The sequence below is a fragment of the Sturnira hondurensis genome, unplaced genomic scaffold (genome assembly GCF_014824575.4).
Source record: "Sturnira hondurensis isolate 20B ecotype Veracruz unplaced genomic scaffold, ASM1482457v3 Scaffold0010428, whole genome shotgun sequence".
Classification (NCBI taxonomy): Eukaryota; Metazoa; Chordata; class Mammalia; order Chiroptera; family Phyllostomidae; genus Sturnira; species Sturnira hondurensis.
The window spans coordinates 6,287,722-6,314,355 of NW_028083059.1; the positions used below are offsets into that span (position 1 = coordinate 6,287,722).

The 26,634-nt window shown below is 38.4% G+C and overlaps 2 protein-coding genes across 4 annotated transcripts in view; one reads left to right on the top strand and one right to left on the bottom strand.

Annotated features, from left to right (window-relative positions):
* The window catches only part of CMSS1 (cms1 ribosomal small subunit homolog), a 395,148-nt gene that overhangs the window by 19,081 nt on the left and 349,433 nt on the right, over window positions 1-26,634 (top strand). The gene's annotated exons all lie outside the window — the stretch shown is intronic.
* FILIP1L (filamin A interacting protein 1 like) overlaps window positions 1-26,634 on the bottom strand; it is a 312,935-nt gene that overhangs the window by 10,843 nt on the left and 275,458 nt on the right. For 2 of the 3 annotated variants that reach the window (XM_037058926.1, XM_037058928.1), the window contains one exon: window positions 11,104-13,876. In XM_037058926.1, coding sequence (XP_036914821.1) covers window positions 11,104-13,876 — 2,773 coding nt within the window. Of the gene's footprint in view, window positions 1-11,103; window positions 13,877-13,986; window positions 14,112-26,634 lie in introns of those variants that run through there. The other variant, XM_037058927.1, reaches the window with a different exon arrangement.

Genomic DNA, 26,634 nt, shown 5'->3' on the forward strand with positions numbered 1-26,634 from the left:
TGGGAATAGAATACCTGTTGGCAAGTTCTCTGGGAAGTAGACAGAATTGTTTCAGAAATTCCCTAGCACATCCAAAGTGCCAGATAAGGGTTTGTTGTTAATAATGCCAACATTGTCATCTTTGTCTTCTTTCCTTATATCTCCTAAGACGTCTATTTCTTGATCATAATCATAACTTATCTTCTTTGATTATTTTACCTTTCTTGTTTTTCTGCCCTGCCCCTTGTTCCTCCTCCCTTGGATTACTTATTGGAGATACGTTACCAAGCCTAGTAGTTGAAGCAGTGCCAAGTCCTAGGCTGTGTTTTTAACCACCTCTGGCCAGAAAAGGATCCCGACACACATCCTTTTCCCTCCTTACTCTACTTGATTTGGCCATTGTGACTCTTTTTTAGAGTTCCCCTGCAGACATTACTTTCTACTCTTTCCTGTCTTTTCCTATCCTTTAATTGACAAATGAAGCATTTATACCACCTATAAAGTCCTTTGGCCCTGACATTCTGTGATTCTAGGAAAAGAACAAATGCTGGTCTGCTAAGGCCACCAGGTGTGTTGTTAGCCGGGTGTGTCTTTGTTGAGCATGAGTAACATAAGGTCTGTTCTGAAATGTTATATGACCCAGGTAGCTTGTTAAGATGCAGATATCCTGCATTGGAAATCTGCACAGTCCTAGGTGCTTCTGATAAAGATGATCAATGACTACATTTAGAAAAATATTGACATGAGTGTGAAAAATAAATGATAGCTGTTTCTTGCTCTCAAGTAATTATAGGATGGAAAGAGTGACAAAGAATTATAACAGGAGGCAAAATGAAGTGCTATAGTACAGGCATGGAGAGAAGCGTTTTGGAAATTCAGAGGAAGGTTGCAAAAAAATGAGTGTTTTCCAGAGTGAATGGCACTTAAGTAATAGGTTTTCAACATGAGGAACAAAGAGAGAGGAGCATCCCAGCCCTTGGAAGAGCATGAGCATAGGAACAGGGTAAGAAAGTGTCATGGTATTTGCGAGGATGGTCAGTACCGTGTGCTGGTGAAGATATAGGGCATGTGCAGAATTTCAAAGGGAGATGAGGTGAGAGATGGAGGCCTAGTAGAAGGTTTGGACTTTGGGCACTTAGTAATGTAAGTGCTAAGTAAGTAATGTTTTGGGGGGACTAGAGAATTGCCATGATCAGAAAAGTGTTCTAGAAAGATCACTAACAGCACTACTGAAGGTTGGATTAGAGAAGTGAGGGGTTAAATGTAGTATATTAACTGTGTTACATACAGTACTGTCTGTACCCAGGGCTGGGGACTTGGGGAGCAGCAGCACAAAGAAAAGCGGGCAGGGCGGAGGAAGAGTGACAGTGCACTGCAGAGTTGGGTGCATGCTTAGCTTGAATGTAGTTGGAGCCTCTGCGTGAACTGTTTGGTAGGCTTTGAAAATTAAAGGTGCTGCTTTGAGAATCATCATAGAGAAATTGTTGATACCATGTGAGTGTCTGAGACAGCCCTGGGAGAAAATGTACTTCTTCCTCACTTTCCAGTCCTCTTCTCCCACCACGGGTGCTTTTACATCTGTTTCCCAAAGTGTGAGAGTTGAATTTTATCTGGCCGTTTTCTGTGCCCATCCCTTACACAAGGTTGTTGATCTTATTAACTGGTAAGAGTGTAATTAGTTCTGAGAGCAGCTCCCTAGGGAGGCATTTCTTTCCAGTACTTGAACAATGCACAGTGCATGAGTCATTATCCAGGCACTGATTGGCTAGCTGAGGGAAAGGAAATCCTGTCCCTCTCCTCCCGTGACCAGGCTGGCCCCTCAGCCATTGTGTCTGTCCTGAGCAGACAGATCACATAAACTTGTACTCTGTGGGAAGATCTGCCACGTCTTGGACCAGGAGTGTTCAGTTAAGGACAGGATGGCCCTCTCAAAGCACATTTCCTTCCTTTCTGGCAGTCTGAGAAAACCTGGAATAGGGCCATAGTTGATAGGTTGGCCTAAAAAAAATAGTAATAATTGCCCATTGTTCTCCCTAGTCCTCTCATTACCCTTTTTAGAAGCTAAAAGCAGCAGTCCTGGCAGCATTTATATTTTCCAAAATTTTTGTAACAAATATGTATTATTCTTATAGTCAGAAAAAATGTTTTACATAAAAAATATTGTTCTGTTTCTGTCACTGACGAAAGATGTCATCCTCCTCAGTGTGATTCCTATCCACCGACTCTGCCCTGTTGCCCTGTGGAAATGTCAGGTATTTACATGTTTCTTATGTTATGGACCCTTTAGAAATCTGTTGAAGTTGTTCATTAACTCCTTTCTGTAAAATTGCCCTTCTGTGTGGCTTTAAAACTGACTAATACCATTGAATTCAGGCAAAAACTCCATTGGAAGGCACAGAAAAGGAATAGCTCTGTATTTTTTTAAGAGAAGGGAAAAACCAATTAATTCACTAATAATGAAGGGTAGTAATTCATTCTTGAGGAATTTTTTGAATTGTTTGAAAAGTGGTTGCATTGAGTCAGGTTTTTAAATGTACTTCATTGTTATGAGAGATGCACTGAAGAACAGCTTGAAGATTCAACTCTAAAATGGCAATTTCATTTGGGATGCTTTCCTGGTTTACAGTTTTTTTATCCTGAATTGGAAGCAGAATTTGGAGACTGACAAGGTTGAACCCTAACACTTCTCTCCCTGAGCTGGGAAAATACACAATGCTTTTTTAAAGTGATTTTTGGACTACTAGTCTTTTTTTTAATAAGTTATGATGTTGCTTGAGAAATGGACACCCTAAATGAGGGTATCCCATCTAGGAAAATTTTCTAGGCTCCTACAAAGCCAGCAGTCCCAGCATCTCTGGGCTACACTGATGGTATTTATCTTTATGTGGCTAGACCTTGATCCCTCCACTGCCTTTTCTGGTGATCTTGGATCTGTATAAGGACTATACGATGGCCTCCTACTTAAAAGCTCTGATGTGCATGATTGTGATGCTCCTTCTATGCATCATCTTTACTCTGTTGCTTTTCTTTCCAGTCAACCTCTGAGGTCCATCAGGTACCCTCCTGCTCTGCACATGTTGATACACTGTCCAAGCTCATTCTTCAGACACTTGTGCCTCTGCTTGTAGAATCTTGCTTTAGAATGGAGTGGACTTTGACTGCAGTTCTTGTACTCTGAGCCCCTGACAATGAGGACTGGTGCTTCTCCTTAGTCATACTTTCTCCCATCTCCTCTCCACAGAACCACCCCCAGGTCCCTCTTCCCCATGCCTCCTCACTTGTGTGGAGCTTGGCCTCTCACACTGATTACCTCTTGTTACCTAACAGTGGCCTCCGGGAGATGGGAGGAGTTGGAAGGGTGGCAGATCAGTCTTGGCTATGGTAATCATGGAAGGTCTTAGAAGAGGTGAGGCTCCAGCCAGACCGTTCAGTGTGGGTAACTTAATTATTGAGGAGAATTCTGTCCATGTGGAGCAGTGAGGGGCAGAAAGGGGATAACCTTGCTTATCTTTAGGGGCAGAGTGTTGCCATGGAAGGAGAATGGGACAATGAAGTGAGATCTATGTTCATATCTCATTTTTGTCACATGCTAACAGAATGATCTGGTACAATTTTCCTTCTCAGAATTTAAATTTCTTCATGTTTAAAATTGGATAATACCCCCTTTATAGGATTGTTGTGGAATGAACTAATGTTGTATAAAGCAGGGGTTTCTAACCTTTAGCCCTTGGACGAGTAAGGTCCCTGGCCTGTTAGGAACTGGGCTACACAGCATGAGGTGAGCTTGAATGTAATGCATTTGAATCATCCTGAAACCATCCCCATTCCCTACCCCCAGTCCATGGAAAAACTGTCTTCCCCAAAACCAGTCCCTAGTACCAAAAATGTTGGAGACCACTGTGCAAAGGATTAATTTTCTCCCCTTTGTTATATGGTCTTACTACCCAGAAGCCTGTTCTGGGGACGCAGAACACTCCCTAGCACTGAGTCAAGGCCTTCACAGCCTGACAGAACTATGCCCTTTGATCCTTGTCCCTGCCCCAACCATCTCACCCTCAGCCCTACTGCACTGCTCAGTGTTCTGTGAACGTTGATTTTCTGCTCTCCTGCCTTGCCTTCACACTTCTGCTCTTGGGGACATCTCCTAGGAATACCTTTTATCCTCTACCCGTGTTCTTCATTCCCTAGCCCCTGATCAAATACTATCTGTTCCTGAAATCTAACCCCCATACTCTGCCCCAGAGCAACCCGCTCCAGATTCCTGTCGTACAGTACTTACTAACTATAGATTTCCTTTTCTGTGTTGTGCTCTTAATTACCTTTTAAGGTTGTCCTTGACTCCCACCTTCAATTCTAAATCTTTTACCTGTAAAGCTGCCTAGCATAGCAATGGGTAATATTAGGTACATCATAAATATTTGTCAGTTTAATCTTGTAGGTGACTTGTTGAGAAATGAATAAAACTTGTATCCTACGAGAAGACATTTATACCTGTGGTGGTTATAATCTAATACAGAGGGAATTAAAACTCCTCAAAGAGGACTTTTTAGAGAGTTTTAAATAGTAAAGAGAGTTATTTCTTAAGTTCTTGGTTAATCCTCCTGAAGATCATTTTTTTCCTCAACTCATTTTTCCCTCCTTTAAGGCAAAGGTGGTTGGTTGTCAAGACTTCTCTTTGCTCATCTGAAAAGTCTAGCTTATAATGTGGTATCTTTGAAAGAGACAAAAAGGTAAAAGGTATTAATACAAACATAAATGTTTAAATATTCACATGCTTTGGGCCAATCTGTCAAGTGAGTGGAAACAATCTTTATGCAACTGTAATCTTCAAGGCAGATACTTAGATTTGCTTTGAGACTTATGTTTTGTCAGATTCAAGATTCTCTTCTCAACACACCAGGCATCTAAGAGTTTTCAAGTGAGCTGTCGAATTTTTTCCACAGCAAGTAATATAAAGGAGGAACTGGCCTATAGGGTCAGTCTGTCTGTCTCTGGAATGCAGCAGTTCTCAACCAGGGCAATTTTGCACCCCAGGCATTTGGCTGTCAGGAGACATTTTTGTTTATCACAGTTGGGGGATGTCAGTTGGCATCTAGTGGGTGGAGACCAAAAATGCTTCTAAACATCCTACAATGCATGTGACACCCCCCACAACAAAGAATCACCGGACTCAAACTGTTAATAGTCCTGAGAAACTTTGCTCAAATGAAAAAAGGGAGCTGATCTGGTGAAGATAAAAGGACATTAATTCATAGACTCTTAAAGAAAAAAGCAAATCTTTAGAGACAATCTCATACATCACCTACAGTCTGGAAAATGAGGAAGGAGAAATTTCATTTCTGAAAGGAAAGAGACTCATGCAGGTAATTGGTTTGTTTATTTATGTCCCAACTTTATTTCCCAAGGAAGTTTTTATACTATTAGAATGGTAAGACCTGGAGACAGTTCAGAAATCTTTGAAAGTTAGAATTAGGTGTGATCTTAGAGATCACCAAGTCCAGTTCTCTTTATTTGACAAAAATTAAATGATTTGCCCAGGACCCCACAGCTGATTGGACAGGCCACGAACTGGAACCTGATCTTCTGTTTGCTGGTCTCAGATGCATCCCCCCCACACAGCCCTGCCCATCACTCCACTTGCCTAACTCTTTCCTTGCCCGGTTTCAAGTCTTAATTGTTAGATGAAGCCTTGTTAATCTACTGTAGTCCCCTTAATCTCTAGATTTATTGTAGGAAACTTAATTTTCCACTTCATTAAATACTATCTGATGCTCTTATTTCATGTCTCCTTTCTTTGCCCATAATAATTAGCTCTTCAAAGATCGTGAATCTTTTGTCTCCATAATAATCTGCCCCAGTGCTGGGCAGGAGGTAGGCAGTTCATTATGCCATGATCAGTGGATCGATCAGCTGTGCCCACGTGAGGCTTTGAAGAGAAGATACTGGGTGCCGAGACACCGTGCATGTCACTGAGACACTGTGCATGTCACTGAGACACCAGTGGTACGTCAGTTGGTAAACCCACTCCATGTTTCCGGAGGCCTAAGGAATGGCAGAAAGTGAGGCAGCCTTTCCAGGCCTATATGCATTGTTAGTTATTCAAAGATGAAAACAAAAACAAAAGTCTGAGATTTTTTTAAAAAAGGTTATCCTGGTAACCTTAACAAATATGCAGGGAAAGTACAGATTCAAAAATGGTGGGTACAAAAGAATCACAGGATGTAAAGTACAGCATAGGAAATACAGTCAATAATATTGTAATAACTGTGTATGGTGCCAGGTATGTACTGGAAACAGCAGGGGAATGCTTTTTAAACTATATGATTGTCCACCACTGTGCTGACACCTGAAACTAGTACAAAATGATATTGAATATAAACTGTAATTGAAAAAATTTAAAAATTTTAAAAATATATAGGACCATTTGGTTATGGGGGAAGGGAACTCACAAACATAAAACCAATTTAAGGCTTTCAAAAAATTGTCTCAAATAATCAGATAAATTTTATTTTTCATGCCAAATAATTTTGTGGAAAAAATAAGTGAAATTTCAAAATGAAGACACATGTAAAGAGGATTACCCCCAGGATAGCTGATTGTAATGCCAGAGTCGATTTTTATGGTACCTTTTTAAGTGTAAAACTGTGTGCCCTGATGGAATGTTGGCAGATTTGTATGTGCTGCCATATAAACAGTGTTAATTCATTATCAAATTATAAAGTACTTAGCAGTGTTGGCCAGTTAACTTGCTGAACTCCCTAAGGATTCCTTATCCTACGGCGTTGCCTTTGGGGGATGCTGCTCTCAAATATTCTACTGCATGAAAGCTTTTCCCTGCTTGTCTGAGCTTGAAGAGTAGAAGGGTCCAGCAGTTGGAAAGGAAAGGACTTGGAGTGTAATCTAAATGAAAATGAATTTTAAAGGGGTTTAAGGTTTGTAGACTTTAATGAACTACTTGTTTTCTTTGCTCTTTCTTGCATTTGCTTCACTGTGGCCTGAGGTGAATGGAGTCCTTTGTTTTGGTTCATCCAAACTGCTCTCCTTAATGTGTGTTCTGGACCATTACCAAGAAACGCTGTAGGCTTACGTTGAAGGCCTGGGACCTGAGAAAGAAACGGAGCTTGAAGGTGTCAGACAGCCTGCTACCGCTGTTAAGGATTCGGGCATCTACGCTTTGCTAAAGTTGTAACACTGGGAACCTTCCCTCCCCATAAAATGGTAGTTTTTAATGTGTGTGTGTGTGTGTGTTTAATCCATCTTGTCTTTTGAATAAAAAGAAAACCTGAGGAACAAGCCTTCTATTTGTCACGCCACCAGAGGGCAGAATAGTCACATTTCGTGGGACAAGTGTAATTCATTATGATTAAGTGAGATTACAGTCAGGACACATTTACTAATGTTTACAATATAGGAATTTATAAAAACAATGGAGTTCCTACTTTAGGGTGCGTACTAATCAGTGGAAAACCTTATAAAATGCAGCTCTGTGGGCCTCTACCCTCAGAGATTCTGATTCGATAGCTTTGAGTGGCATCCCGGATTCTCTTACAAGTATCTTGGATTTTATTTTAACCAATACTTTTCTTAATGTTTTGGACATGCATTGTTACCTGATTTTTTTGATTATTTTGGAGGAAAAACTTAATAGAAAGCAAAGTATAGGGAAACTAGAATGCTGTTAATATAAAGATTTTTGTTTAAGAAGTTTTTAAAAATTTTTCTGTATCTCTTCTGTAAAAAATTATTTTATTTTTGTTCAAGTAGGTTTAACAAGTTTCAAAGGGGACTGGCTTTGTAAAGATTCAGAATCAAACAAGCTACTAAAACTTGTTTTTGTGTGGAGTTAAACTTTAATCAATAAAGATCACAGAATCCTTAGACTACAAGTCTGAGAAATTTTCATTATGAGAATAATTTTCATTATTCTCTTTTATGGCCTTCTCACAGTGCAACCTAAGGACAAAATTAACCGTTGGATGTCCTAAAGACCTCATGTAAAATGCCTTGGCATTGTGAACTGTAGATACAGAGACCTTCATAGTTTGTGGAATCCAGTCATCATCTTGAACAAGTATTGAGGCTTTCCTTTATATGTAAAGGTCCAACTATAGTAATGCACATTGTCCTTCTCCTGAGGGTGATGATTTTATTTTCACCAGCCCCTCCAGGGAGTAGTGCATCCTGGAGGGGAAAGATTTGCCATTGCTTACAAATGGAAAGAAGAATGTGGTAAAATCACTGAAGTCTGTGATAGGTTGCCACAGCTCAAAAAGTTAAAGAGAAAGGGAGATGAGTGAAATGAAACTTGGTTCTGAAGCTGGGGCTCTGACCAGTGAAGGGAAGACACTATTTTTTTAAGATGTATATAAAAGCAGTCTATCTTCATGACCCTCTCCTGGGCCTTCTTTTCTCGAAGAATGCAACCCTCCACCCTCACATGTCTCCTACCAGGATTTTTTAGTGTCACTTCCTCTCTCCTTCCTAGTTTTCAGGGTTCTTCTGTGATTACCTGTGGGTGTAAGCTCTGTAACCACACACACAACGGATATAAACAAATTATTTTTGAAATTAAAGGTTACAAATTTAGAATGTCATTTTAGGGATGATTTTGTAGAAACAGGAATGATTTCTCTTAGAAATGATGCTCTCTTTATAATAGGCTTTAATTAGTAGCACTTTGAATAATCTGTATATGTTGTTAATCTGACAGTGCTCCTAAATTTTGATGCTGATATGAATTATTATACTGAAGTAATCTTCCCAGTAGAACTTCAGAAGGAGGTTGGTACCTTGAAAGTTCAGTAAATTCAATGTTAATCACTTGGAAAGCCTATTTATAGTTAATATCTGGAACAGATGGTAAAATGAGAATCTGTGCATTATAATGGACTTGTGGTATGAACTTTATTGTAGAGAATTGCCCTGGCTCATATAGTATAAAAAAGTTGAATCTTTATAAAATGGAAGGACTGATAAATAGCCCAGAACTCCTCAAACTCTCTTAATTACAGGTATATCAAGAATGAATCTTCCCTTCAGCACTTGGGGCCAGGAGGAACCTGGGGGTGACAGGGGCCCTTGGCTGATCATCTCTGCTTCTTCATCCACTTCCCCCCAGGGCTATGGAAACGTTTTTCTGTTTGTGCCATTATGTGACAAAGGTTGGGAAGCCCTGGAAAGACCTTGTCCTTTAATTCTTTCTAGTTTCTGTTAATAATTTTATGGTCATTTGCTCAGTACCCTTCAAACAGTACCCTCTCTTGATTATTACCTAGAAATGCATCTCATACAGCGGCATTATCAATGTCTACTTTGTAATATGTAAAATGAAATATGCAGTTCCTTCTAACATTCTAGCCCAAGGTGACTTAAAAATAAAAATAGTTTTGAAAAACATTTAGGCGGTCATGTATTTTGTAATACAGTTGGGTCACTGCCGATTCCCAAGATAAATGTGTTTAAACAGAAGCTTTCTCATTCATCACCAGCCTAAACTTTCATCCACATTTATTCAATGATGATGCAAGCCCACAGCATTGGTGTTATAGTTCATCACCATGGAAGTGTTTCTGTCAACAAATCCTCGCTTTGCTATCATGAAACTGATTTTACAGGGAAAAGAAGGATAACTGTGAAAGATTTCTTTTACTTCTAAAGATCTTTACAGTTTGCCTGGGTGTTTAAATGAATTGTGTTTAAAACCAATAACTAGCAATAACATTAATCATACTAAATTAACAGGAGTTTGGAAAAGGGAAAATGGCAAAGAGCTACTTTGTCTGAAACCATCTCTTTGGAATTTCACTTGGGGACTAGATTTATAATTTAAAATGTTCCTTTGAAAGTTGTTCTCTGCTACAGAAGTATGGATTATGCTGAGAGTCCCATGAGCTGGGTATCAGATTTTTTTAGGCTGCCTTGGATGAGATTTTATCACCTACCTTGTAAGTGGCAAAGTGGCATAACAATAATCAAAAGAAACATCCTTAACATACTTGAAGATCTTTTAAAAACATTTCTTTTCTATAACTTGTGTTTGTAACTTTCTTTGGCTTTTATTTGCTTGAGGTTAAAGACAAGACATGATTAAGTGGAAAGCTTCTAAAGGCAGCCCACTTACAAGCAAGATGGGGAGCACCTACCTTAAGTAATCCAAATGATTTGGGGACTCGAATAGGAAAAAGGAACAAAATGACATTTTTGCGTTGGGGTAGACTGTTCAAGAGCACATGTCATACTGGCTGATTCTTGGTCTGAATGTATGCATATATATTTTATGGGGATTTTCATCTATGGTAGAAATACAGTCAACTCTTGATTTTCAAGGTAACTTGTATTTCCAAATGTGCTTTTTCTGGCTTCCTAGCACATTTCAAAGCTTTTTACTTTCACCATCTGCTCATGTGCTCACAAAAGCAAATTATTTAATATTATTTTATTCAGTTGTTATCAGCACATTAAGTTCCTAACACGTGCAAAGCACTGTGCTGAGCCCCGAAGACACTGAGACACATCTCAATCATGAAGTTAAGTTCGTTCCTGAGAGATCTTATAGTTCACGTTGAAATCAAAGAGACATAAATTTTTATTTATTTAAACTTTTCTCTTCCTCTGATATATGATCAAAAGTTGACTGTAAATGGGAAGTAGGTTCTGTTGTTTTTTTTTAAAGGAAGAATTAATAGACATTATGAACAGGAAATAAAATTCTACTGTACATGCAAAAATATAACACAAAATGACCAAAGAAAATTCAGCAAGCAATGGTAAAAACAACAAATTATTTACTGCTTTATAATGTTAAAGTATTTCACCAAAACAAGTTGCAATCAAATTAATGTGAGTTATGGAAAATGAAACACATAAAGATGGATTTATACAAGTGCAGACTACATGTTTTTTATACAGGTATGTAAATGAAAAGATATACAGTAAGTGCACACTTGATATGACTATGCAGGCAACAGTTAGTTCAGATACTCTTGAACAGTTCATGCACAAACCTTCCCAAAGTACAAGTGGAGTCAGTCTCTGGGGGATGTGGAGGAATAATTAAAGAGGACTGAGTTCTTTGCAATAATATCAGTATACATTGGATGAGGGTCAGTTATATATATTACTTACTGTAATTTGTGATTGTCGAGGAAGAGGTGTGGCTGTTGGTGTGATAGTAATACTGCTGGTGACTTTATTGGTTGTTTTGTTTAGTGCTCCGTTAGTTAAGCATTGAGTTCGGTTGTCCTGCGGTGGTGTTGAAGGGCTGGCAGGTCTCACAGGGCTGGCTACAGCTTGCATGTAAGGACTTCCTAAGTGAATGTGGATTTTATTATCCTCAGTAGTTATCACACTTGAACTATTACTGTTTGAACGTTGAAACTGCCATGATGACTGCCGGTCTGGGGAGACTCTGAAAATTGCGTGCTTGGCACTGATTTCTATGGGCTCTGGGGAGCGTCCCTGCTCAGGAGAGCCAGCGGAACCAGTCACAGCCAAAACCTGAATGGGTGACATTGTCCTTTCTGGAGTTATAGAACCACTAGACTCTGGGGTCTGTGCTCTAGCAAAGGCTGCCATGGTAACTGGGGACATGCCTTGCTCTAAATTCATGAGGCCTTCAGCAGAGGTTTTGGGCTTCACTGGTGTTATGGAGGCATTTTGGAGGATGGTTATCCTTTGCTTTGGGGTGCCACAATTTGGTATCACCGCAGTGCTTGTGTAAGAGTGAGGACTTTCCGTGATCGGACTTGTGATTTCAAGAGTGGCTGTGTTTTGGATGTGGTCTGGAGTAACTTTTATATGAAGCGGCTGCCCAGGTGTGTGGCTTAGGACTAAATCTCCAGGTTGCACGAAGTTGCCATTGGGTTTAGTTTGTATTTTTCCATTCTGAGGATGGCCGTCCTTGGATTTCATCCAAGGAATCCACAGCTTCCTGTTAACAGGACAGGGAATAGATGAATTGCATTTGAAGGAGAGCACAGATTCCTCCTCATTAGGATCCTCATCCTGGTCCTCACTCTCATAAAACTGACCATTGATGACTGCTCGTTCCAGAGGAATGAGACTCTTATAATCGGGTGGTTCATTGTCTACTGCTTCTGTTTGCACTTCTTTGGAAAATACTTGAGGGTCAGAGATTTTTCTTCCATTGAGACTAGGTCGTAGGCTCTTACTGAAATGCCGGTACCTCTCTAACTCTGTAGTGAGGTTTTCAATCTCTCTTCCTAAATCTCTGTTCCTGTTTTCTTGTTGATTGAGTTTCTTTTGCAGAACTGAATGGTCTCCCTGGAGGTGACATATCAGGTCCTCAGTTGCCATGTATTCATGAATTTTCTCTTTCAGTGCTTCTACTTCTCTTGAGAGATGCCCTGATTTAGCTTCTTCTTCTTGTAGCCTTTTGAAAAGCCATTGTTCATGGCTGGACTCTGTCTTTTCTGCTAACTGGTACTTGGCAAGTTCCATTTTAACATGCTCCAGCTCTTCAGATAAAATTTGAGCTTTGTCTCGTTCGTTAGCATACCTTCGTTCTAGAGTCTCATACTCATCTTCTGTTTTCATGAGGTCATCCTCAATGGCTTTCATATCCTTTAACCTCAGTCTCAGTCTTTCTACTTCTTGAGAAAGCTCTTTAATCTTATTGTTTTCTTGGTGTAATGCTGTTGTGGACTTACTAGAATCCTGATTTAGTTTGTTTTTAAGGAAATCTTTCTCAATTGCTTCCAATGATTGAAGCTTGTTTTTCAACATATTAACTTTGGACAGGAGATCATTTCCTTTCTCTTCTTCTGCTTTCAGTTTGTTTTTTAGATCATCTCTCTCCTTGGTTACACTGTACATTTTTTCTTCCACCTCGGTCTTTGACTTCAGGGCCCTTTTAGTTTCCTCAATTAACTTTTCAGTGACTGTTGTCACTTTATTTTGTTCCACTTGAAGCTGAGAAGAAGCAGCTTGTAAGTTATCTTCAGTTTGCTTTAATTTTTCACTCATTGTTTTCCGTTCATCTACCAGCATCACAGTTAATGTTTTCAGTTTAGTTAAATCTTCTTTTAGGGTGAATTCTGTCTTTTCCAGCCGACTTTCAATGGCTTCTAGCTCTTTGATCCTTATTTTTAAACTCTCCAGTTCTTGAGACAACTGCTTTGTGGTCATCCTTTCTTTTTCTAAGTTGCATTTTAGAGAGTAACATTCTTGTTTGCTTTTGTTGAAAGCATCTTCTAATTTCTCCAGAGCCATAATCCTTTTATTGAGCTTTTCAACCTCGAGTTTAAAGTCTTTACTCTGTGATGTTTCCTTTTCGAGCCTCTTATTGAGATCTCTGCACTGCTCCTCCATTTTTATGAGCTCTTCATCCTTCCCTTCCATTTCTAGCACACGTTTCCTGAGCTCTTCCACCTCGGCCATGATACTGGAATTTCCATATTCTCCCTTGTTTATTTTTTCTTTTATATCTTGGAGCTCCTCTTCTGCTTTTCGTAAAGATCTGTTTGTCTCTTCTAACTCATCAATTTGCCGGCTGAGTGCTGCCAGCTTTTGTCGAAGCTGTCGATTTTGGCTGTCCTCATTGGTGAGCTTCGCCATAATTATTTCTTGGTTCTGGTGAAACTTTGTGGTCTGTGTTTGCAGTTCTTCCTCTAGTCTGGTTGCCTTCTGCTCTTCTTCCTGAACTCTGGCTTCAGCAAGGGCTAGTTTTGCATGTGTTTCCTTCGTACTTGTGGTTAGGTCTAGGATTTTTTGTCTTTGAAGGGCAAGCTGTGCTGTTAGCCTTTGTTGTTCGTCTACCACCATCAAAGCAAAAGACTTCAGTTTGGTCAACTCCTCTTTCAGGGCGGCGACCCTTTTTTCCTTTTCTTGTTCCTTCTTCTCCTGGAATTCAGTTTCTTGGTCAATTAGCTTCTTTAATCTGAAAAATACAAAAATGCATTCTATTTTGTAATTGGTGCTTTAGTAACTTATCAGCTATGATTAAATTCTTATGTAATTTTAATTTAGAAAGATTGTATCAGTTCTTACAGAATATAGAAACTCTTGAATTTGATGGGAGAGGAGAATCTTGATAAACAGTTATCTTCCTTTTCTGCTTTCACTACCATCAATCCCCCTGACCCTCTCTGATGGGTAACAGTTGCAGTTCACCAGGAGCCTTAGTAGAAAAGTAATGGCAAGAATATTTGGGTTAAATTGCTTGTGTAGTTTGTAATCCATAGGCAGTCTAGCCTGAAGGCGGTAAACACGGTCACAAGTTTGAGACTCAGTTGGACCTGGCTCAGGACTGGCCCTGCTCTTACTAGCTGCTTAATCTGGACAATCATTTAATATCTCTGAGCTTCAATTTCCTCATGAAAAATGAAGGCAATAATTATACTGTATTATCTCAAGGGTCATTTGTGGAAATTAAATGAGATCATTAATCTAAGATTGTCACAGTGCTGGCACATAGTTAGCATATGGTGTTAGTTATAATGATTCTTTTTATTGATGTGGCTATTATTATATTTATCAAATGGTTTCCTTGAATCATTACAATATGTTTACATTAATGTTTGGTGCTCAACTTCCTGATTCATAGTTAAGGTAAAATTTTGTTCACATTGCTTAGAAGTTGTGTAGTCCATTGATAGACTTCTCTGCCAATTCAGGCTTGGTTTACACTAGCATGACAGTGTTCCAGGAATCGTTTCCCATATATCTTTATCCCCATAGTGGATGGTAGTTGAATGAGGGGGAATTGAGAGGCATCTGAAGGGGTTTACGGGTTTTTGTAATATGTGGAGAGAGCACAGGGTTTGATAGGAAAGCTTGTTTGTTTATTTATTTACTTATTTTAATCCTCGCTTGAGGATATATTTATTGATTTTGGACAGAGAGAAACATCGATCTGTTGCCTCCTGTAGCACCCTGACTAGGAATTGAACCCGCAACCTTTTTATATGGGATGATGCTCCAACCAACTGATCCACCTAGCCAGGGGAGGAAAGAGCTTATTGATGACAGTCAGATGCTAGAAAGGATGGAGGAAAAATTTTATATCAGGAATATAATGATACCCTCTTAAAAATGATTCTATTGTAGCTTTTTTTTTTTGCATTTTAAATTTGTCAGCATTACAGGAGGGCACTTTACATGAAACATTAACTGTCTCTCTTCCATACACTTTTTTCCTCAGTAGTAAGCTCATGGTTTTAAATTTGTGGTACTCTTAATTATGCTGGGAATGGGCTGATTATAGAGAGTGTAATTATAGTTTTGAAGTATTGTTATGCAGAAGCTAAAATAGAATGGAATCCCTGAAGAACTGAACTGAAGTACTTGTCATGGATGAAAGTTATAAATATTTATTTTCTGGTCAAGCATGAAAAGTTCATAATATTTTAATACATCTTTTTTCTTAGGAATGAGTTAATTATGCATTGGATAATTATTGGATAATTATCCTTGCCATTGCCAGAGAACTTTCTTTTTGAAAGTTGTTTAAGGACCAGAGAGGACATTTTAAAAGGGAACTAATATGGGTCAGGATTTTTGGAAATAAGAGAGTATGTTTGAGATCCTAATCTGCTCTTCTATAATTACACAAAAGGAACATGTTTAAAATAACTGTATAATGTAAGAATTCCAAACTTTTTTGTGGGAAGCATCCACTTTTAGTTTTCCCTGTTTTGAGAACCTGGCAGGAGGCTGGGCCAAGGGCTGTGGCCTCTGAAATTTTGAAGAAGCTGGGCTGGATGTTTGGGTGGGGTTAATGATGATCTCATCAAAGTCTTGGCAAAAGACTTGCCCATGGTTTACAGCCCTGTCCCACTGCCTATTTGAGACACCTGGGAGCCTGAGAATAGAAATATGGCAGCTCCTTCCTGCATGGTCATGGAACTTCTCAAACTGGTGACAGAGTCCGTGGGTGAACTGCTTTAGTGGTGAAATAGTTATAGGGACTTCAGCAAAGTGCTACTTTTCTCCAACCTTTGCATTAGAATTTGTATTAAACAATGTGCTGAGCATAACTGCAGCTTCATAAAAGCTTTTCAAGATTTCTTTCCAATTTATTAAAATAAAACCATATGTCATTTCATTTTCATGAGAAGGGGGTGTGTTTTCTTAGGATGTAAAGGCGGGGGAGATTGTTTCGCAGTGTAATGAAAAGACCACTAAAATTTAATGGTGATTAGTGAATCTTGGATGCGCTATGACAGACAAGAAGGGTTTTGAAAAAAGTTTAAAATGTTCCCATTGTGTTCAGTGTTTTTAGCAACAAGCATGATGCATGTTTCTCGGCATGGTGCAACCTCACATATCTCTGTGGTTTCTGGAAATTGGTGGGCATCCCCATCTATTCCCAAGCCCTATCTTACAAGGTAGGCACACAAAAATGTCAATTTGAATACATCTGCTCTCAGCATTTCCTTACTACTTTCTTCCTAACAACTTACTATTTCCCTGCGCCAGTCTCATGAGCACAGTGTATGACAGTCAACAAGCAAGTCAGGTAAAGCCTGTGTGGATGGAAACAGGAGTTAATGTGCAGAAAGAGTTACACCCCCAGCCATCATTTAGGGCAGACAACCAGTAATGTAACCCTTTCGGAGCCAGATGGGTGCTTGTAAAGCTATTACACTGTGGCACTGTGTACACATATGAGAAAAAGACAGACAGAGGAAGAGAGAGACAACAGACTAGTTATGCTACTATATTGAAATTAGCACTTCTGGTATGGCGAATGAGCTTACCCTAAATCATTCTCTCTTTCTTGCTTTATATCCAGAAGCATTTAAAGCTTGAAGTTTCAGGTTAGTTTATGGTCTGTAGAAAAGTGTTTTTTTGCAAAGTTAGCTGATCTTAATAGAATTCGAAGATACAAGCCCAGCCTACTGTATGCAGTGCCCTAATGTAGGGATATGTATGTGCGTGCATATATGTCTCCCTTTGTGTGTGTACATAAAAGTATACACACATATTTGACTAGCTGTATTTCTTTCAACTACATATATACATATGAATGCTTTCAGCAAATATTTGCTGAGTGCTAACTATATTTTAGTAATTGAAATCCACAATCATTGTCCAAAACTCTTTAAGTCATGTGTTTTCAAAAACCCTGAAGTTTTCAAATTTTATTTTTTAATGAATTTATTGGAATGACATTGGTTAATAAAATTATTTAGGTTTCAGGGGTACAATTCTATAATACATCATGTATATATTGTATTGTGTGTTCACCAGCCCAATTCAATCATCAATCATTTCCTCCCATCATCATTTATCTCCCACTTTACCCTCTCCTACCTCCCCCCAGTTTTCAAATTTTAGAAAGGCTGGAAGGAGTACCCACCATATATTATGTAATAGCTCCAGCAAAGCCTGTGGCACCACCTTCTAAGCAAACCTCTAACTATTTCTGCAGTGAACCATGTGAATGGTTACATTAAGTGGGATAATTAAGATAATAAGTAGCCTCAAATCTATTCAGGTTTTGCTGCTAAATGAGTTCAGGTAAGAAGCTTTGCTACCACAATTTAGCAAAAACTTTGGTGTAGTCTTTAGGTTTTTGAAATTGCAGACAAGGGATTGTATACAATGAAGGTACAGACTGTTGGAGTCTTTGGGGTAAGGAGGTTATGTAGGTGAGGATCTAAGTCCACCCTTCTTCAGTAGGATTGGGTTTTAAACTAAACAGTAACTTACTTTTCTGTCTCCATTATTTTTCTTTGCTTAACAGGTTTTAGACATTGACGCTGACTGACTTTATATACTTATACAGGTTATCATGGACTCTGGGTTTGCTAGGAAAAGCAAGTAAGTGGTTTTGAGAGCTTTTAACCAGGGTACGCATAATCTTGAAAGCAGTGTAGAGCTTGAGATGCAGAATGTCCACATATGAAATTCATTCCCACAGAGATGTGTAGTCAAATTATTGTTCCTATTTCCATGAATAGTTTCCCCTATTGACATTTTGGGCCAAATGATTCTTTGTTGTGGGGAATGCCCTGTGCATTGTAAGATGTTTGAGCAGCATCCCTACCTAGCCTCTACTCACTAGATGCCATTAGCAACCCAGTTGTGACAACCAAAAATGTCTCCAAACATTGCCCATTGTCTTCTAGGAGGTAGGGGAGGGGGAGAGGGCAGCTGTCCCCAGCTGAGAACCACTGATCTATGCGTGCGTGTTTTTGTTCATATGTCAGTCTATCATTAGAAATTAGGCTCTCCATAGTCCTGCCTTACTCTGCTTTAATTAAACAGATGCAAGAGAAAATTCCCACCTGAGTTACATACACACCTGGTGTTTTCTGTGTGAAGGGCCTGTTCTTTACCAGTGCTTATCACAGTTTTAGGTACATTTAAATCACTTGGGAATCTTGAGTATATGTCAGAAATGGTGTTCTGACTGAGTATTGATGCAGCCAGTTCTTCCTTATTGATTATACCACAATCTGTGCACACAGCCTATATTCCTAACCTACATGGCCATTCATTTTTTCACAGGGAACATCATGACTGAATTAGCTAACATCTGTCCACATTACTGGAAAAATGAATGAATATGCATATTATAGGTGGTTGATCAGTAGCTAAATTTTCACCTAAAAAGGGGAGTAAATAATTTCAGTTCTAATTTGTGATTTTCCTCACATAGCCCAAAGACTAAAATTTGGAGACTATATAATAACTAGCATTCTTTAGTGTCAGTGATGTGTTGCCAAGCTGAGCTAAATGCATACATCTACTGGTTCTAATTATCATGGTAAATTTTTAGGGCTTGGGATTATTATTTCTATTTTTCAGCTCTGAAAATCAAGGGTCAGGAAGGGCAAAGACTGTTTCTGCGTATCACATTGCCTCTCTGACAAAGAACAAAAACTATGGCAGGGACCTGGTCCACATACAAAGTGTCTTTCTCCAGGAACACTCTCTGTATTAGAAAAACTTGAAGAAAAAGTCTCACCATTGTGCATGCATTCTTTTTAGTTCATATCGCACAGAGCAGCAATTTTCAAATGTTTGCTCTTTCCTCTCCTGAAATAATTATTTTATTATGTGCAGTTAGTTCGTTCATATAAGAAGTAATCATGGCACATCCCTTTAGCACATGTTATCCACTTTTTAAATTTAGCTCACTGGGGTATGAGTGAAAAATAAAGTCAGATACTCAAAGTATATATTATTTGATATATACATAAATTGTGAAAGGATTCCCATCTAATTAACACATTAACACATCCATCACCTCATATATGCACCTTTTCCCGTGTGTGTGAGAACACTTAAGTTCCACTCTTAGCCAGTTTCAGTTGTGTCACACAGTACTGTCAACTGTAGTCACGTGTTACACATTAGATCCCCAGACTTGATTCACACTATTACTGTGCCCTTTTACCAGACTCTCCCCATTTCCCCCACCCCACCCCCAGCCCCCGGCAACCACCATTCTACTGTGTTTCTATGAGTTACACTATCTTTCTAAGGATTTTATTTCTTTTTTTTAGAGAGAGGGGAGGGGAGGGTGATTGAGAGGGATAGAAATATCAATGTGAGTGAGAAACATCAATTTGTGGCCTGTTGTAGGTGCCCCTAGCGAGGACCAAACCTGCAACGCAGGCAAGTGCCCCGACAGGGAATCCTGCCAGTGACCTTTTTCTTTGCAGAAAGACGCCCAACCTAGTGAGCCATACTGGTCAGGGAAACTTTTTTTTTTAGGTTCCACATATAAGTGATACTATGCAGAACACACCTGTCTTTCTTTGCCTGGCTTATTTCATTTACTATAATTCCCTCCATTTATATCCACATTATCGCAAATGTCAGGATTTCCTTTTTTTTCCAATGGGTGAGTAATACTACATTGTATATACAGGGCCTGGCACAAATAATGCCCCTGTTTTATTACAAAATCTTTTATTACAAAATCATATGCATGTAATTCTGTAACATAACAGTATCACACTCAAGCACACCATAAGACATTCTAGATGAAATGTTCAAAATAAAAATATAAATTATTCCACCCATGGTATTACCCTACCAACCACACTCAAGCAGGCATTACTTCTGCCGGACCCTGTGTATATATATATGTGCATTCAAGGGTGGGCAAAAGTAGGTTTACAGTTGTTCATATAAAAATAACACAATAATTAATAGTACAAGAATAAATTGTGTTTTGTGTACTTATAAATGTAAACCTACTTTTGCCCACTGCTGTGTGTGTGTGCAGTCATATTTTCTTTATCCATTCCTCTGTTGCTGGACACTGGTTTCTCCACCTTGGTTATTGTGAATAATGGCGCAGTGAACACAGAAGCGTAGCTATCTCTTCAAGATAGTGATTTTACTTACTTTGGATATAGACCCAGAAGTGGGATGACTCAATCTAGTTCTATTATTAATTTTTTGAGGAACTCCCATACTTTTTCATATTGACTATACCAGTTTACATTCCCACCAACAATGAACAAGAGTGCCCTTGTCTCTATATCCTGGCTAGCATTTGTTGCCTCCTTTTGATAATAGACATTTCAACAGGTGTGACTGATATCTCATTTGTGGTTTTGATTTGTGTTTCCCTGATGGTTAATGATGTTGAGCACTTTTTTGTGTACCTGTTGGCCAGTTATGTGTCTTTGGAAAAATGTCTATTTAGGTGGTTTGCCCATTTTTCACTGGGTTATTTGGTTCTTTGCTATTGAGTTATATGAGTTCCTTGTGTATTTTGGATAGTAATTCCTTATCACATAGGTGGTTTGAAAATATTTTCTCCCATTCCACAGGTTACCATTTTATTTTGTTGTAGTTTCCTTTGCTGTGCAGAAACTTTTACTTTGGTGTAACCCTGGTTGTTTAATTTGTTTGGGTGTGAATGCCAAAATATCACTGCCAAGACCAGTGTCAAGGAGTTTGCTCCCTATGTTTTCTTCTTACAGTTTCAGGTCCTGGTTTCAAATCTTTAATCCATTTTGAGTTCATTTTTTATAATGTTTATGATGTAAGTCCAGTTTCATTCCTTTGCATGTGAATATCTAGCTTTCCCAGCACCCACTTCTTGAAGAGACTATCCTTTCCCCATTGTATATTCTTGGTTCCTTTGTTGATAATTAATTGATCATATATGGATAGGTTTATTTCTGGGCTTTCTATTCTGTTCCACTGGTCTCTGTGTCTGTTTTTATGCCAGTTCCATACTGTTTTTGATTACTATAGCTTTGCACTGTGGTTTAAAATCAGGACATGTGATGCCTCCAGTTTTGTTCTACTTTCTCAAGATTGCTATGGCTCTTTGGGGTCTTTTGTGATTCCATATACCTTTTTGGATTTAAATTTTTTTTTTCTGTGAAAAATGCCATCAGAATTTAATGGAGATTTCACTGAATCCAGATCACTTTGGATAGTATGGACATTTTAATATTAATTATTTTAATTCATGAACACAGAATATCTTTCTATTTATTTGTGTCTTTGGTTTATTTCATCAATGTCTTGTAGTTTTTACTGTACAGACTGTTTACCTCCTTGATTAAATTTATTTCTAAGAGTTTTATTATTTTTTATGCTATTGTAAATGGGATAGTTTTTAAAATTTTTTCTTCAGTCCTGGCTGGTATGGCTTAGTGGATTGAGTGCCCACCTGCAAACCAAAGGGTCACTGGTTCAATTCCCAGTCAGGGCACATGCCTGGGTTGTGGGCCAGGTCCCCAGTAGGGGGCAGTGAGAGGCAACCACACATTGATATTTCTCTCCCTCTCTTTCTCCCTCCCCTCCCCTCTGTCTAAAAATAAACTAAATTAAAAAAATTTTTTTCTCTTCAGTACTTTGTTCCAAAAGAATTTTTAAATGCTAAGTACCCCTTCACACATTTTAAAATTGGTATCTGGAATTTTTTATTCAAGGTTAAATACTTTGAAAAGATACATATTAACCTCTGGCATATAATCTAGAGTCGTCATTGGCAAACCAGTCACCCAAATATGATATGCAGGAAAAGTCTGACTTTATTATTTTTTTTTAACTTAAGTAAGTGTATAAATACCATTGACTTCTTAAAAAGCTGAGGCATACGGGCTTGTCTGAATTTGCCTAGATGAAGTAATAGACATTGCTCCATCCAGTGGTGGGTTCTGAAACTGCAGCTGTTCTCTCATTGGACCCTCTCAGGAGTCTTTCCAGTTTCCCCCTTGTCTGTGCCCCAGAGGGGTTTCCAACCCATAAAGAGGCATTTGGTAAGATTTTAAGTAATAAGATTATTTTGAAAGGGTTGTTGGAAGGGGAGAACTCAGAGCACAAGTACTTTTCCTGGCAGATCAGTTTTGGAAAGCACATGTGTGTGAACTGCAGATGTAGACATTGATTCCCTTAAAGCTCTCCAATGCTTGTACCTCTGGAAAGTCTTCGCTGTCCTCAGGGGTGTGTGTACTCCAGTTTGAGGACTACTGTCTTGGAGTACTCATATTCATGTTCAAGTATTGACACCACAGGATTATAGGAACATTCATTGAATCCTGTCCAATAAAAACAGGTTGTGGAAGCTGGTTTTATGGACACAAATGTGAGGCAGTTAAATCCAAACTGGCTTAAAGCAGTATCTTATTACAGCTTTTCTTTACAGTTTGTTATGGCTTAGAACTGTTATAACTTACTGTGGTTTATCACTATTAATATGCAATACCATTTTCTTGTTTGTTTTTTTTTCAAAATATCACATCTATCATCTTGAATGTTCTTTGGTACTAACTATGGTACTGGTTCTTTATTACAAATTATACATTCTGAGGGTGTTTTCAGTTTTTATTTATACACACATGTCAGCGTGTGTGTGATACACTGAGTGTTGATAATAATATGCATTTATATAACACACATATGAAACATATGGTGTGCTCAAATGCTTATGGTAATGTCAGCCATGCCCATAATAATTTATATTGCTGAATATAGTTCTCACCACTTTTAATTTGGTCTTATTTTTGTTCATTACTATCAACCCTACTAAAATATAAGCCTGTTAAAAATAGGACACACGTCTGATTCATTTTTGTCTTGTATAGTGTCCACTACAAAGTCCTTAACCTGTAGAGGGCACTAAGTGAGTATGTTTTGAATAAATGAAAGAATAAGCAAATATACCTTCCTGTTGAAAATACTGTAACATTGTTCTAAGTCAGCTTATTCATCTTTTAAATAGGATGCTCTGTTTTTTACCATATGCATGATTTTAGATATTTAAGAAAATGAGGTGTAAACATTTTTCTCATTGGTGTTCTCCAAGTACATTAGCCTCTAAAGAGAATGGAGACTTGGAGCATCTCTGTCTCTTCCCTCTTCAGATCCCTGTGTTAGAACAGTATGTGCTCACTGGTTGGAGAAGAGAGATGGGCAAACAATGTCTACATCCTGGCCCCTCACTCTCCTTTGGTTATTTCATCTCTGCCAAGATGTGGTTCCTTTATTTATTTTTCTCAGAGTCCAGAACTCTACTGGGCAAATATGCTTGTTTATCACAAGGAATATTACATAAACAGTGAATGAAATTAAAATGGAAATATTCATCTATAATCTGACCATCTCAACACATTAATTACATTTCTACTTTTCCAGATTCTTATCCAGTTTTTCAGACAATGGGCCCATATAAACTTAGAGTGATTATCTAGCAGTAAAGTCAATTCCACAAGCCATTAATGACATTATGTTGTTTCTGTTAGCTATAGAAATCAACCCATAAGTAGTGAACAACTCCAAAAACTTGACTATATTCACTATGTGGATCTTGAATTTAAAGTTTTGATATTATGAATGTGGCAACACCTTTGCTCATTTACTTTGCAAACACTAAATGACTATAGTTAGTACTGGGGCTGTGCTGCGATGAAAAAGGGAGGGTTTCCTGTTCCTTGAGTCTGCGGCTGTTTGGGAAAGAATGAGCAGATAGTTCCAGTGCAATTCAGTACAAGGTCCAGAGTGGTAGTTCTCAAATTTTTGGTCTTGTGACTCCTTTACACTCTTCAAAATTACTGAGGGCTCTAAAGAGCTCTTGATTGTATGGGCTATATATACCAATATTTACTATTTTAGAAATTCAGAGGAAGGCACTATAAAAATATGCATTTATTCATTAATAAAACTATTATATGTTAACATAAATAGCATGTTTTATAAAATAACTTTTTCAAACCAAAACAGTGGGAAAGTTGTATTGTTTTATATGTCTGTGAACTCTAATGTCTGGCTTAACTGAAGACAGCTGGATTCTCAAATCTGTTTCATATATGCCATTAGCTGTCACAGTCCTGAGGTCACCACACGTCGTGTAGCCTCTGGAAAACTCCTTGCACACTTGTGAGAAAATGAGAATTAAAAAGATAGTGTTGTTATGAAAATAGCTTTGACCTTACAGACTTCTTGAAAGGGGCCACACTTTGAGAACCATTTCTCACAAGGACAGACCATTGAAGCCTAAATGGTAAATGTGTCTTTCTCTGGAAAAGTCTCTGGTTTACTAAGCAGTCGCTTTCTTCAAACTGTTACTAAGCAAGCCCTTTGCTTCAGTCTGATGAAGTCGCCAGATTTACTGGCCTAGTCACCATTTCAATGTTTCCATCATTAATAAAACTAGTTGTTTGCTCCCTACCACAGATGGAAGACTCTCTGCTTTGAAATCCCTCTCCCAGTTCTTGGAGAAACCCTAAAGGACAAAACTGTCTCCATAAGATACTGGGTTTTGTTGGAAGCCCCTCTTTGAAATACAGGCATTGAAACCACTGAGTTGCCTGGTTTTTAAATGGGCCCGTCTGCAGTGAGGTGCATGCAGGTCAGCTGACATTCATTTCAGATCTTTATGAGGCAATTACATTGAGCACCTACTATGTGCAAGGTACTGTGCTTTAACTTATCAGTTTACCTTTTTCAGTCAAAACCTGCTTGTATACTTGCATAGATCACTCTGGTCATAACCTATTATAGTTTCCCATCAACAACCAAATAGCATGATATCAAATCTTGCTTGGCTTTTTTCTTAAAGTATATGAAATATTATATCTCTTTTAGTCCAAAATTTGTAACTTCACTTTAACAGAGGTCAATTCCTGTATTTGCTTTCATTCTTCCAGAGATAGTTTAATACATTACTTTTTCTTATGGATTTACATGTTAATTACTAAGCAGAAAACTATATATATATATCTATATATATATATATATACATACATACATACATATATATATCACTGCTTTATTTGATTTTACATCTTCTCTCACACCTAGACTTTGATAATCTGGTTATGATTGTGTCCCACCATCTTACAGCAATTTTTACCTAATGTGTGACTTTAGGTGTTGCATTGCATTGATAGCAGCTATATTCATGGTTAAATAACCACAGAGTTCTAAGCAGTTTGCAGAGTAGTTACATAGCATTTATTGGAAAGGTTCCTTGGGCTGAGATAAATTCTTGGTAACTGGGCCTATAATTTGTTTCCTTGTACTACTCCCTTTTTCAATGGGACTTTTCACTATTTAGTCTAAATTTTAGGGGCACTCTTAAAAATAGCTATGACTAGTCTTTGTTTAATTCCATGTATGCTGCTTCCTTTTATTTCTCTCACAAGTCAAAGGTTTTTTAAAAATTACAGCTACAGCATACCATAGTCATAATGTAATGCTCAATTCCTTTGACTTGGTCAGCAAGATATAGAAGAACAGTAACACTTTTTTTGGCATCTGCTAGCTGAATATGAGTGTACATCTGTGTCTGTTTTATGTCCTTGTTACCGAAAATCCTGTCATCATTATTGAGATCATTTCGAGACACCAAAAATGGGTCCAGACCCAGCAAGCTGGATTACCATTTTCCTTCCTTGTGAAGTAAGGAAAGAAAATGGTAACTTCCTTGTGAAGTTAGGGCATGGAGTGATGGAGGAGTCTTCAGGTGCTACCAGAGGGATAGACAGTATAAACACTGGATATCACGAGTCAGGACTTTTCCTCATCTGAATAATCTTGTTTAGCTCCCCAGAGAATGGGAAAAGGAAAAAAGAAGATACAAATAATCAGATGACCTATTAATTTTCAGGTGCTTGAGAGCTTTTAACAGAGAAATTGGAACTTCAGAGTTCACGAAATCCTCAAATTGAGCAGAGGGACCTGGGTTTAGGGTAAATCTCATTCTTTTTTAAAAGGAGGGGAAAAAAAGGAAAGGAACTAACTGAGACAAAGGCTCTCCTAGAAAGAAAAACTGAAGATGAATGAGGTTTCAGAACCAGAAAGAAACAGTCTGAAAGCTAATGGACACAGCTCGGGGAGTGAGGCTATAAGGAGACTACTTTCAGTTTGAAACCATGGACTCGGGCCTGGAAACGGAAGACTGCATCTCAGTCAAAGGGCCAGGTAGACTTGAAAAGGGAAAGAAAATGGGAACTAATACAGAAACTACCACAGCAGTGACAACAAAGGACAGCATGGGTAAATCTGTACTGGGATAACCACTTTGAGCCTGAATCATGTGCTGTCGGGTCTTCAGTGCTGTATTGTCATTTAAGGAGCTTTTTAGAAAGAACCCTCAGATGATGGATGTTCATTTAACACCACCAAGCTATGCCTCCCCATCCCACATTTCAATTTGTCATTAAAAAATATCTACACAGATGGATTTTTTCCTTTTTGCAATTTACTCAGGTG